We start from the raw sequence: 14,637 nt of genomic DNA, 5'->3' as shown, positions 1-14,637 counted from the left end.
CTTAAGAAGCCTTCACTCGACCCTCTAATTACCGACCCATTTCCCTCCTCCCTTTTCTCTCCAAATTACTTGAGCGTGCTGTTCACCACCGCTGTCTTGATTTTCTGTCCTCACATGCTATTCTTGACCCACTACAATCTGGTTATCGCCCTCTCCACTCAACCGAAACTGCGCTTACTAAAGTCTCCAATGACCTATTACTGGCTAAATCCAGAGGTCTCTATTCCATCCTCATTCTTCTTGATCTTTCCGCTGCTTTTGACACTGTCGATCACAGCATACTTCTCGATACCCTGTCCTCACTTGGATTCCAGGGCTCTATCCTTTCCTGGTTCTCTTCCTACCTCTCCCTCCGCACCTTCAGTGTTCATTCTGGTGGATCCTCTTCTACTTCTATCCCTCTGCCTGTCGGCGTACCTCAGGGTTCTGTTCTTGGTCCCCTCCTCTTTTCTATCTACACTTCTTCCCTTGGTTCATTAATCTCATCCCATGGCTTTTCCTACCATCTCTATGCTGACTCCCTCCAAATCTACCTTTCTACCCCTGATATCTCACCTTGCATCCAAAACTAAAGTTTCAGCGTGCTTGTCTGACATTGCTATCTGGATGTCTCAACACCACCTGAAATTAAACATGACCAAAACCGAGCTTCTCATTTTTCCCCCCAAACCCACCTCCCCACTCCCCCCATTTTCTTTTTCTGTTGATGGCTCTCTCATTCTCCCTGTCTCCTCAGCTCGAAACCTTGGGGTCATCTTTGACTCTTCTCTCTCCTTCTCTGCTCATATCCAGCAGATCGCCAAGACCTGTTGTTTCTTTCTTTACAACATCCGTAAAATCCGCCCCTTTCTTTCCGAGCACTCTACCAAAACCCTCATCCACACCCTTGTCACCTCTCGTTTAGACTACTGCAATCTGCTTCTTGCTGGCCTCCCACTTAGTCACCTCTCCCCTCTCCAATCGGTTCAAAACTCTGCTGCCCATCTCGTCTTCCGCCAGGGTCGCTTTACTCATACTACCCCTCTCCTCAAGTCGCTTCACTGGCTCCCTATCTGTTTTCGCATCCTGTTCAAACTTCTTCTACTAATCTATAAATGTACTCACTCTGCTGCTCCCCAGTATCTCTCCACACTCATCCTTCCCTACACCCCTTCCCGTGCACTCCGCTCCATGGATAAATCCTTCTTATCGGTTCCCTTCTCCACTACTGCCAACTCCAGACTTCGCGCCTTCTGTCTCGCTACACCCTACGCCTGGAATAAACTTCCTGAGCCCCTATGTCTTGCCCCATCCTTGGCCACCTTTAAATCTAGACTGAAAGCCCACCTCTTTAACATTGCTTTTGACTCGTAACCACTCGCCTCCACCTACCCTCCTCTCCTCCTTCCTGTACACATTAATTGATTTGATTACTTTATTTTTTGTCTATTAGATTGTAAGCTCTTTGAGCAGGGACTGTCTTTCTTCTATGTTTCTGCAGCGCTGCGTACGCCTTGTAGCGCTATAGAAATGCTAAATAATAGTAGTAGTCCTCTTTACAAGCCTACAAATGTTGTCAATAGCAACCTGCAAGTTTTATATCCAATACCCTTCCATTAGCCTGTCGTGGATGGGCACATTTATCACAATACTTGCAATTGCTTTACAGGCCTTTTCAGGCAACAGTTCATAATTCCTGCATAACGTACCACAGAAACAAACAATTGTGTGATAAAAGTGAAAATTCAAGCAGTTAACGTATCACGGGTTTTTAAATAAGTCTGCAAAATTTCTCCTTAGGATTACTCTTTCAGTTCTCACTAGTATTAGTGAATATTCCGTTTTAAGGTAAGTCACTAAAAAACTTCAATCTAAAAAGTTTTTTTAAAAAGTCCTCTAGAAATTACATTACCTTCTTTTTCATTTCCTCCTGTTCCTTTTTGCTTAAAGTTCTCTTAGCTGTGCTCATCTTGCCAATGCTGAATGCTTTAAGTTTGCTTTCCAACAAAGGTTGCTAAAAGAGAGAAAAAAAAAAAAACCTGTTCAAATCAAAAGATTTTGCATCACATTGGTTATTTCTCCAAAATTAATGAAACAAAATTACATTGCAAGTGTATCACATAGAAAAGAGACGACACCAGAAAACAAAAAACTCAATTTTTGTTAAAGACCTGAAGATGTACTATAAAATGTTTATAAGCTGCAAACCAATTAACTTTATTTCGCAGGATTAATTTCAGACAACGCTGTCTGCGCGCAATATCCTGCATTTACATTCCTTACAAATTGTCCACAGTCAGTAGCTGACAGCAATTAAATTTAAATACAATCCAAAGACAGAGAAACAACTGAATCAATATTCAGTCACCACTGTGGACAAAATTTTTAAATACCAGCTGCAGCAGTTAAATAGTACATAGGTATGCTGTGCTGCTATCCAAATAGCAGTGATATTCAAACTGCTTCCAGAATTAATAACTGGATAAAGACAAGACAGCAGTTTTTTTATCCTAACTTTATCCGAGAAATTATCCGGAGAGTAGACTGAATATTGCTACTCTCTGGATAATGCTCAGCACCACTTTTGTACCGCCATTGCAGTCTTCGGATAACACAAAAGCCAGGACTTCTCAAACTGTGGATTGAGACCCAACTGGGGTCACAAATTGGATGAGGCCATAAGATCCGCTACGGGCGTTCCCCATTTGGCACAGATCTGAAGGAACACTTCATCTGCCAGTTCCCACTCCGCTGGGTCGATTTGATACTGATTAGAAAATCGGCTTGCACGTTGCTCTAACCTGTTATGTGAGCTGCTGACAGAAGCTGAAGATGTAGCTCGGCCCAGTGGCATATCTGAGCAGCCTCTGCAGCCAGTGCTTGGCACTGAGTGCTGCCTTGACGATTTATGTAGGCCACTGCTGTCGTGTTGTCTGACAGAACTCTGACAGCCAGTACCTCCAGAGTCTTGTGAAAGGCCAGAAGAGCCTGGAATATCGCTCTCAGTTCCAAGCGATTGATGGACCACCCCGTTTCCTCGGGTGTCCATAGACCCTGGGCATAGCTTCCCTGGCAATGTGCTCCCCAGCCCTTCAGGCTGGCATCCGTTACCACCAGGCACCAATCGGGAAGCGCTAGCGGCATTCCTCACCGCAGCCTTTGCTTAGAGGCCATGTGAGCCGCCCAATGCCGTAGCCATAGAAGGCGGAGGGCGGACACCGCCACAGACATCTGTTTAGCCGAAGCTCTGACCAGATCATAGAGTGCGTCAGCTAAAAATGACAAGGCCGACTCCATTCGCGGTGCAACCTCAGCGAGGGACTCCGCACCATCCACGGGCTGTTCCACTGCCTGTTGAAACCAAGAGAGGCAGGCTTGAGCAGCATAAGAACTGCAAACAGACGCCCTTAAGGCTAGGCCCGAAATCTCAAAGGACCGTTTTAGCGCTGATTCCAGTAGCCGGTCCTGAAAGTCCTTCAGGGCGACCCCTCCCTCTACTGGGAGGGTGGTCTTTTTTGTCACCGCCGTGACTAAGGCATCCACTTTAGGCATCCCAAAACAGGCCAAGTGCTCCTCACTCAGAGGGTAAAGATGCCCCATCGCCCTGGCCTCTTTCAAGGGCCCCTCAGGGTCAGCCCATTGAGCAGAAATAAGCTCTTGGATGGAGTCATGCAAAGGAAAGGCTCGAGCAGGCTTCTTAGTACTCGCCATCCTCGGATTACCAGAGGAGGCCTCGCCTTTAACAGGATCATCAATAGAGAGGGCCTGTAAGGCATCAGAGATAAGTGCTGGCAGCTCATCGCGCTGGAAAATCCGAACCACAGTGGGATCATCCAGATCCCGTGGCAAACCGGCAACTTCTTCTAGCTCCTCAGACCACGAAGGCCTGCCAGATCCCTCAGAGTCCCCACAGCCTAACCATTGGGGGGGTGGGGTGCGCCACTCTCCGACGGGGAATTTACCTGTCTATGCTTAGCGTGCATCCAACGTTCAGGGGAATCCACGTCTGACATCAGCCCCGGGCCATCAACAGTTGGAGGGGGACCAGGTAGCAACGCAGTGTCAGACACCTGCGGCAGAGCTCTTTTCAGCATGAAGGCTTTATATAAAATAAGCACAAACTCGGGGGAGAAAAACTCAACCTGACCTCCCGTCTCTGAATTAGGAGCTACAGGGAACGGAGCTCCTCTGGTAGGCTCGGCCCGAGGCGCCCCTCTGCTCTCAGACTCCTCCGCAACCGCGGGGGTCGAGCCATGCGGCGTTTCCAAGATGGCACCCGCTGCCAGCTCCATCGAGCAGGAAGAATCATCGCTCGCCATGCTCGTACTGGCTCTACCATCTAAACAGCACGTTTTACAGAGCCCCGCTGCTGATCTGTGTTTGCCAAAACGGGAACAGCGGTTAGCTCCCTCAGTAGCCATCGCCGAAAAACAGCGGAATAAAATTCAAAATGGCGACTTCGCGCCAAAATCAACCCGATCGGAACTCCATCCACGGGCCATCCCCGGAGGAGCCGAGTACCGCTCTTACCTCAAAGGACCGAGTCCACAAGCTCCGGTCACGCTGCACAGTCAGGAAAAGCCTCAGAAATAGCAGCTCTGCCAAAGCGCGATTTGTTTTTTGGGGGTTTTTTTAACGCTGTGAGGAAAGTTAGAGGCAAACAGCTACAGAGGTACTCCAGAGGCAGAAGAGGGTGGGAAAGGCAGGGAAAGGGTGAACCTATATGCCTGCATCCACACAGGGGGAAGGGTAAGGCAGGGAAAGGGCGAACCTATGTGCCTTTAAAGTGGGCTCCACTTAGCCACAACACCCCTGCTACAACTGTCAAAAGCACAGGAGCCACCCCAGGCAGAATCTTCAAGGAGTTGAACAAGCTGCGTCCAACCCTGCTGGGAGATAGAGAAATACTGAGAGGCAGATGGAGCTAGCCATCCTAGAGGCACTATGGTTTTCACTGTTCTCTATCTCCCCCTGCTGGTAGGTGGACACAACCCATTCATAATGGATTCATCTGCTGCTGATGACAAGGAAATGGGCCTTGTCCAGGCCCAGGTCCAACTAGCCACAGGCTTTCTGACATACCTCTGGGAAGCTCAGAGGCTAAGCCTCTCCAGGTCTTTTACCAACTTTTCCAGATCCTTCCCAAAAAAGAAGCACATCCTGAAAGGCAGCATGCTCAAGAGCACCTTGAAGACACCTGTTGACCACTGGTAGGGCCATAGCTGCCACCTGGCTATAACCACCCAACCAAACAAGATGAAATACAGACTTGTCATACAGGTCATCCTACAGAAAGATTGTCCCCAACTCTAAATTCGCCTCCTCTGGGGAACCAGGAATATGCTGAAGGCTTGCTTAAGTAGGTGCTCCACCACCTTTTCATGTGTCTCAAGTGGTGAACACCCCCCACCACTACCACCAAGACAGTGATGACCTTGGTCAGAGCTGACATGAGGCGTCCACCTTGGACCTGCCAGCACTACTTGAGGCACCCACCTTGGACCTGCCAGCACTTCTCAACTTCAAGCAGTTCGGCACTACAGGGTAGAACATCTCGAGGGCTTTCATCCCTTCCAGAGGCTCCACCAGAATCATGAGTATGAGACATCTGTAGAAAAGGAAGGGAGGGGGCCACCAGAAGTGGGTCTCCTTTGTCCAGTTCCAGGGTGGAGATGGACAACTGCAATACTTCTATGACAGCATCAATGAGGCTGGGGAGCTCTTCCTGTCTAAGAAGCCAGATGACCTGTGAGTGCACCTCCTTCTCCAACTGGGGAGGATTGGGGTCTGACGTAGAGTTCTCCGGTAAGAAGAGCATGTGCAGGCTTTCCAGATCCACCAGGGGGTCCCCCTCAGGCTCTGCATAATCGAGTCTGCCCAGGCCTGCTTTGCCAGATGGAGTGTGGCCCTCAGAGCCCTTTACTTCTCGGGTCCCCAGGAAGGATGCAAACCAGATTTCAACAGAGCTACAGTAGCCACAGTGGCTCCAAGCTCATGAGGTCCGACTATATTGGTTAGAAGGATCCCATCTGCTCGTAGCATAATTGAATACAGGAAACTAGCCAATTTACTAGTATACACATTGCCACTGACTGTTGGTGCTAAAACAGTTGTGTAGATTGATTGATTATTTAAATAGTAAGCAAGAGCCTAATTGCTGTGAAGAATGTGGAGGGCCTTCTCATATGAATGCTTGTGCAGTTTAGGATAAAACACATGGTGAGTTATTTCTTCATTCATATGAAAAGGTGTCACCACCTTTGACAGGAATTTAGGGCAAGTATACAGAACTACCTTATTATGAAACAGACACATATGAACCTTATACTAAAAGCCCCGAGGATCACAAATTCTTTTGGCTAGAATAGCAGCTACTAGGAAAATCACTTTCCAGACCAAATTCTTGGTTAACGATGATTCCATACGCTCAAATGGATGTTTCATCAGAGATGAAAGGGCAACATTCTGATTTTACAAATAGGAGGTTTCTGTATTGGTGGTTTGACGAAGAAATCAGTTCATAAATCAAAACAAAAACATATCAGTGTTGTAGAGCACAATTTTCTCTTTCAGATGATACTGTTCACAAGCTGATTCAGGCAGACTCTTTTTTAATAAATTGGCTTTGAACTTTGGTACATTTTACCATTTGCGCTGACAGTGCCACCTTTGAAGAGATCCTGCAGGGCGGTTATAGATGCTGGTTAGTTGCAAATCTGGCAGTATTATGTCCAGCACAAGCATAATGCTTGTTCAAAATTTCAAGTCCGTATCTTTGCATGGAAGTTGTTGCGGTCTGAATATTGGTCCAAATATGTTCCAATGAGTCACGACCAATTTTGATTCACACTTTGAGTCAACTTGTTTGACTGGATTTTGCATCCATAATGTTAAAATGTATTTCATTGGAATTAGCATCAAAAACTGTACAGGATTTGAATTTTTTAGCCATTCTTATAAATGTGTTTGGATTTTATTAGACCCCAAAAATGGCATTTTGGTAAATGTCGCGCGCTCATAGACTGACAACCTTTCAGAAAAGAGGGTCTAGATCTGCAACTATTGCAGTTAGAGACCTCAAATTTTGGGAAACTTCGTTTAACACCTGACTCGTGCAACAGATAAAATTTGAACAAAATGTCCAAGGACATGGATTACTGAGACCGAGTCAGCACGGCTTTTGTGTGGGGAAATCTTGCCTGACCAATTTACTTCAATTCTTTGAAGGAGTAAACAAACATGTGGACAAAGGGGAGCCAGTTGATATTGTGTATCTGGATATTCAAAAGGCGTTTGAGTCATTCCGTGTCAAGTGGACCAATTTTAAAGGTCGTCCCCACCTCACCATCTCAGATTTTGATGAAATTTGGTACATACCGTATTTTTCGGACTATAAGACGCACCGGACCATAAGACGCACCTAGGTTTTAGAGGAGGAAAACAGGAAAAAAAATTTTCCTTTTTCCCTCCTCTAAAACCTAGGTGCTCCGGTGCGTCTTGTCCGAATCCCTCCCTCCGAGTTCGGGATCGCCCTCCCCCCGGCCCTGTCACCACTTCTCCCTACTCACGTCACGCAATCTTCCCTTGGTCTAGTGACGTTGGGGCAGGAAAGAGCCCCCTCTTTCCTGCCCAGCGCGCTGCTCTCCATCCTCCTGTATGCAGCCTGACGGTCTCGGCGAGATTCAAATGGCCGCGTCAGGCTGCATACAGGAGGATGGAGAGCAGCGCGCTGGGCAGGAAAGAGGGGGCTCTTTCCTGCCCCAACGTCACTAGACCAAGGGAAGATTGCGTGACGTGAGTAGGGAGAAGTGGTGACAGGGCCGGGGGGAGGGCGATCCCGAACTCGGAGGGCGGGCGGCCTGCCAGCCAGCCAAATCTACCTTCGGACTATAAGACGCACCCCCCATTTTCCTCCCAAATTTTAGGGGAAAAAAGTGCTTCTTATAGTCCGAAAAATACGGTAGTTTCTTTATGATAAAAAACTAAGCTGTGCAAAAGTTTAGATCAAAAGACTAAAAATTGGAGGTTCTAGGGGACCTCAAGTAAAGGGTTGCAAAATGTCGCCGGAGCAAAAATGACATTTTGGGCCAACTTCCAGAAGCTGTAAAACTGGAAGTTTTAGTAGTACAAGGGGGATATTTGGAGAACCTGCACTACTTTTAGGGCTTAATGAACTGGCAAAACCCCATGTTCCTAGTCCTCTTACTTTGTGAATGGTTTAGGCTCAAACTTTGCCAAAAAAACGGCAAAAATCAATTTACAGCGATGTTGAGGCTGCTGTAGTTTCTAAACTAGTTGGCCTTTCAGGTTGATTTTGGTAGGAGTACTAAATGCACGGCTGTAATGACGCATTCCACTTTGCAGCACTTTCCTTCAAGTGGTTGAAAAATTATAAGCGTTCAAAGTTGGTATAAAAAGCATTTTTGCCCATTTTGGGCTATCTTTGATGCCCTTGATCTCCAGTGGGACAGCTTCAATATTCTTTCTTTTAGCACCATTAGAAAGAGCAGATTTCCTTCTATCAGAATATGTAGTTTTCAATTTGGAGTCTCTCCATATAAGGATTGCAAAAAAAGTGTTTTTTGGCCAGTATTGTTGAATGATAGATGAAACGGATATAGGGCCCATCGATGTTTCTAATTGCTGTATAAGTCACTCAGTTGCTTTAAGCATGCGATGGTCCATGGTGGCTACGCCACTACCAATTCAATAGGAAGTGGCAACCTCATCGCCAAGAGGTCACGCCCGATAGCCAGGCAAGTCCAGCCACTTGGCACAGGTTCCCAAGCCTGAAGGTGGGCATCTTACTTGAGGTTCCCAAGCCTCATTTGGTTGTCTTTGCCTAGTTTCTCAAGCCTAATGGGGGTGTCTTAATGGTTCCCAAATAAAACCTCAGTGCTGAAGTGACAAGAATTTTTCACTGATAAGTTTCACTGCTGTTTCTGGAAATGTATACTGTCGTCCAAGTGCTGTAGTTGCTGGTACTGGAAGAACTGCTAGAATATGCTGTTCAGAAATCCAACAAGAATCTCTTCTGCTAGGCCAATGAAATGATCGTGCAGGCCCACATAGATGCATAAAGTTGACCAAGGCATCATGTTCTTCAAATGATGTGTCACAGACATTGCCAATCCACCATTTGTTGTCATAAACACAGGCAACATACTGCCCAGGCTGAAGTTGAGACACATTTATGCCAGGTACACTCACTGGGTCATCTGACTGACAAAGTTTGACAACAAATGAGGAGGAGGAATCATTTGACACTCTACTGACTGAAATTTGGTTCAAGTCAATGGGAATAAACTGGTGATTTTCACGAGTTCCAGCAACTGTGGAAGCTTTACTGAATCTTTCCTCTTGTGCAGATCTTGAAGATTCAATTTCATCCTTGGAAACAAAAATGAACTTGATTTTATTTATTTTTTGACCACAAAATTCAAACAAGCCTTGTGCTGTGAGAATTTGGCTAATTTTAGGTCGTTGCAAACTAGCCTGAGCAGCTAGTCGCTTTGTTGTACCACCTATGGCATCACATGGTGACTTGCCATGGCTTGTGCCAAAGAAATTCCACTGTGCACTTATTCCAAATTCTGTTTGATGATAGCACAAGTTGGCAAAGTTTTTGAAGTTCTTGTATTGTGCAGCTGAGCCATCACTAAAGTATGTTACATATTTTATTTCTCCAATTTTGCTTTTCAAGAACGCGATTAATTTTTCCAAGAATGCATGTACAGCAACTGCATCATGCCGCAAGCTGTCACTTATTATGCAAACACTTATGCACTGAATTTCACTTGAAGCATCACGGAAGTACACAACAAATGGATGCAGTGTAGCTTGACTGTTTTCCCAGTGGAAACCTTGAACAGCATCTTGGACAATAAAGGAGTAGTTTTCAGCAAAGTCCAAGAGAACAACAATTTCACAAGGATTTAGGTTTTCTTTAACAGTTTTTAAGTATTGTGTCTGATGTTTGGAAATGTAATGGTGAATTGACAGGTTTGAAACTTTCAATGCAAGCTCAGATACAAAATCATCAACATACATCTGTTTGGTCTCCAGTGTGGTGCGATCTGTATGAACCCACTGCTTAAACTCGATTGTTTCACCTGGGTCAGCATCACTGAACACTTGTCAGGTAATTTTCAAGCACATCTTTACCTGGTCATATTTCACACCTGTGAAGCATGCATTCTTTGCATTCCAAATTGCACACAGTTTTAGCCATCAGTGCTTTGTAATCTTCGTTCAGCAGATGGCTTCCAGCAAGCATAAGCTTCACATTTTGATGAATGACACAAACACACACTGAATGCATACCAGATGAGCCAACAGTGACACACCATTTTGGCCTTAGCTCACAAAATTTGGAAAAACCCACTTATGGCCCATTTCGAGTATGATATGCAACATACATTTCTTTTAGATTGCTAAGCAGCAAGCGCTTTTGCATTTGAATTTTTTCAGTGCCAGTTCTGACAGAGACAAAATCTTTTTTCCCTGGGCACAGTCTACTGAATTCACCATCTTCAAAAAAGCCAAGAATTTTTTTTTTCTGTTTCTTCTGATAAAACTTTACCTTTCTTCTTGTCTGGTTTTGCCAGAATTCCACAAACTGATTTCAGATTTCTTGCTTTTTTAACCATTCTAGTTGAAACCATGAATTCTGAGGTAATTCTTTCAATAGACCAGCTGTTTGGTGCTAAAGTTAGTATTTGCAGCTTTTCTGCATGATTTGCTGAAACTTGGACTTTGTTTTCAACTCGTTTAGCAGGTCATCATAATCAGAACATTTGTCACATTTCTAACTGGTAGAAGGTTGAGTTTCAAACTCATTTAGGTCTAAGCCACCAGCAACTGCAAGATGATGACTCAAAGTATTTTGCACTCGCCTGATTTTGCGCTTGGTGTAGCCTCGTACATCACACTTGCTGACTTTTTTGAACTTTAATGGAGAAATACCAAGAGATGTCAAACTTTTGTTCAACTTGCCAGAAATGTCACTGTGTTCATCATCTGCTGTTGTTGATGATGATAAAGAATCAGCAGCTCTGTTACTGACGTCTTTTCGACAAGATGGACATAGTTTCTGACCCGGCACAAATATTTTGCTTGTTAAGGCCTTTAGCTGGGCTGCTAGTGTGTCATCCAGCACTCTTAAGCCCCTTTTTGCATTATGACCACCTTTGGAAAATGGGTTACAGCAGGTTCTTTGCAAAAATTCAAACTTTTTCAACAGTAAGGATTCATGATGAAGGCAAATAGTTTTGTTTTTTTTTTTTTTATAATTGTATTGTTTATTATATTTCAATTTCGCTACTACACAAAATTGATAAGAAAATCAGTAAATGAGGTTACAATATCAAACAAAATCTATTACCAACTATTTCCTCAGAAACCAATATAAGTCCACATTGGGAGTTCAAAATATAGATTACAGTTGAAGAACTTTAAGGAAATAAAAATAAAACAAAATAGTAGATAGGTGTGATTTGGACATTCTTTATATCATCAAACATTGTTTATAGTTGGTAGAATTGTTCCAATTATCCTTCTAGATGTTATAAATGCTTCCAGTTGAGAGGGATCAAAAAAGACAAATTTTTCAGACCGGTAGGTAACCAAACATTTGCAGGGAAATTTTAAAAAGAAAGTTGCTCCTATTTGTAACGTTTCCTGCTTCTTCTGAAGAAATTTCTTCCTCCGTGCTTGTGTTTCTCTCGACACATCAGGGTAGACATTGATTTTATGTCCCTTAAAGGTCTTTTCACGATTTTTGAAAAATAGTTTAAAAATCCAAAATTTATCTGAGGAAAAAGTAACAGTCGCTACCAAGGTAGCGGCTGCTGCTTGGTCTGTTATAGAAGATTCCAGCAAATCCGTCACATTAAGGGGTTGAGTATCTGAAACCTGTTGATTCCTGAAAGGAAGATAATATGCTTGTGCAAACAAGGGAATATTTTCTTCTTTTATTTGAAAAATTTCCTGAAAATATAATTTCAGCATCTCTCTAGGAGATATCTCTTTCAGATAGGGAAAATTCACAAAACGTAAATTGTTACTTCTGGTAGAGTTCTCCAAAATCTCTATCTTCCTTCTAGAGTTTGTTAAATCCTTTAAGATAGTCTGTTGTACATCTTGTAAATGTTTTATATCCTTTTCTTGTTTTTCCACTTGAATATTTACTTGTTTTACTTGTTCTTCCACCCTTTCAACTTCATGTTTTACCTTTTGTACTTGGGGAATTAATGCCTTGCCTAAATCTACTATTAAGGTCCAAAGGCAGTCTAACGTGACTTCAGGAGGTTTAACCTGTAATTGAGCAAATGAAAAAGCTCCTACCTCCGTCTTTTGTTGCAGTGGAAAGATTCCTGCCATACTGGAAACACTTTGATCCTCCGTAGTTGACTCAGCCGTCGTGGTAAGCTCTGTTCTTAGATCTTTGCTTGCCTCACTACTGCCTAACTTCACATCCACTTCCGGGATTGGAGTTGAAGACATTACCAATTGAGCACCGAGCTCCCGAGGCATAGGAGGAGGAGGTGGTGTTCGAGCATCGGGGCTAAGGGAGATTTCCAGCTCTAAAGACTCACTCGCACCTTCAACTTGCACTGGAGTCGACAGCAAGCCGCTCACCGATGTATTTGTGTCCAAAACCCGCTGGAAAAACGCATCGATGGGTCCTCTTTGAGTCGGGGTTCCAAGCCGCTGGGAGGCTGCGGCAGCGGCTTTCCCCCTTCTCTTGGGCATTCTAGGAGTTATAAGGTAGGTTCGCCAGGAGCTCTAAAAATCACGTCCTATCTACTCGGCAGCCATTTTGAACTCATGAAGGCAAATAGTTGATCCAGCATCGAAAAGTTGACCAGAACGCTCTTGTAACAACTTCTGTTGATCAGGCAGAAGCTCTTCAATTAATTTCAAACCTTTATTTTTATTGTATGTCAGTAAATGACACTCTGATGTACTTGAACAGCCAACTGAGCAAAGTGGAAATTCATCTGATCTTTCTGGATCCATTGATGACCATTAGCATCAGTTCAACAAACGCATTTATTCTTGCAATCAGGTTTTCAATGGGTAAAATTTTACTTCAGTCTAAAGTGATTAATATCTTCATTTGTGGCATTTAATTCAATATAAATGAGCCTGTCGGTGCAGGTGCGAGTTTCTTCAACAAGAAGTATGTATACAATGGTTTCCACCCTGTTTTTTTAGTTTACTTGAACACAGTTTTATAACAATGTTTAAAGAAAACTTCTTTAGCCAGTTAGACTTGGCCAATTATGATTGGTGAACCCTGTTGCAAGGCAGAATTGTTTGTTTCATTGCCCAATTGTATGCTTCTGGTACCTCCTGGCTCCTGAGTGTTGCTAGGCTTACTTTGATGCCTACAGTTCACTAAGAGGTCAAACTGTAGCAAGGGTGAAGAAACACCAGCAACAGACACTCAGACGCCTTGCAACAGGGTCCACCAATCATAATTGGCCAAGTCGGTCATCCTAACTGACTGCAGTTTTCTTTAAACCTGTTTTGAAACCTGGCCTCATCCTTCCACATCCTAAAAAACATTCCTGTTTTTTTTAGTTTTCTTGAATACAGTTTTATAACATATAGAGGCATATTTTCAAAGCACTTAGCCTTCCAAAGTTCCCTAGGTTTCTATGGAACTTTGGAAGGCTAAGTGCTTTGAAAATATGCCTCAATGTGTTCTTTATTTTTAAAATTTGGTGCTTTTTGAAAGAAGAATCAGTTTTACTACACTTGCATCAAGGGTGTAGTGAAGAAATCACAGGCTGCTGCCCGCAAACATTTGAGGGCATTTTTGCAATCCTTATATGAAGAGACTCCAAAATGAAAATTACATATTCTGATAGAAGGAAATCTGCTCTTTCTAATGGTGCTAAAAGAAAGAATATTGAAGCTGTCCCACTGGAGATCAAGGGCATCAAAGATAGCCCAAAATGGGCAAAAATGCTTTTTATACCAACTTTGAACGCTTATAATTTTTCAACCACTTGAAGGAAAGTGCTGCAAATTGGAATGCCTCATTACAGCCGTGCATTTAGTACACCTACCAAAAATCAACCTGAAAGGCCAACTAGTTTAGAAACTACAGCAGCCTCAACATCGCTGTAAATTGATTTTTGCCGTTTTTTTGGCAAAGTTTGAGCCTAAACCATTCACAAAGTAAGAGGACAAGAAACATGGGGTTTTGCCAGTTCATTAAGCCCTAAATGTAGTGCAGGTTCTCCAAATATCCCCCTTGTACTACTAAAACTTCCAGTTTTACAGCTTCTGGAAGTTGGCCCAAAATGTCATTTTTGCTCAGGCGACATTTTGCAACCCTTTACTTGAGGTCCCCTAGAACCTCCAATTTTTAGTCTTTTGAACTAAACTTTTGCACAGCTTAGTTTTTTATCACAAAGAAACTATGTACCAAATTTCATCAAAATCTGAGATGGTGAGGTGGGGACCCCTGGTCCACTTGACACGGAATGACTCGTTTGACAAAGTACCTCATGAAAGGCTACAGAGGAAATTGGAGGGTCATAGGATAGGAGGAAATGTCCTATTGTGGATTAAAAACTGGTTGAAGGATAGGAAACAGAGAGTGGGGTTAAATGGGCAGTATTCACAATGGAGAAGGGTAGTTAG

General features: G+C 43.7%; 1 protein-coding gene across 3 annotated transcripts in view; it reads right to left on the bottom strand.

Moving 5' to 3' along the window:
* Positions 1 to 14,637, bottom strand: part of U2SURP (U2 snRNP associated SURP domain containing) — a 178,660-nt gene that overhangs the window by 156,889 nt on the left and 7,134 nt on the right. For all 3 annotated transcript variants that reach the window (XM_030216897.1, XM_030216898.1, XM_030216899.1), the window contains exon 2: positions 1,892 to 1,993. In XM_030216897.1, coding sequence (XP_030072757.1) covers positions 1,892 to 1,993 — 102 coding nt within the window. The remainder of the gene's footprint in view (positions 1 to 1,891; positions 1,994 to 14,637) is intronic.

The sequence above is a fragment of the Microcaecilia unicolor genome, chromosome 10 (assembly GCF_901765095.1).
Source record: "Microcaecilia unicolor chromosome 10, aMicUni1.1, whole genome shotgun sequence".
NCBI lineage: Eukaryota > Metazoa > Chordata > Amphibia > Gymnophiona > Siphonopidae > Microcaecilia > Microcaecilia unicolor.
The sequence above is the reverse complement of the archived record's forward strand: the minus strand, read 5'-3'. Positions and strand labels throughout refer to the sequence as shown.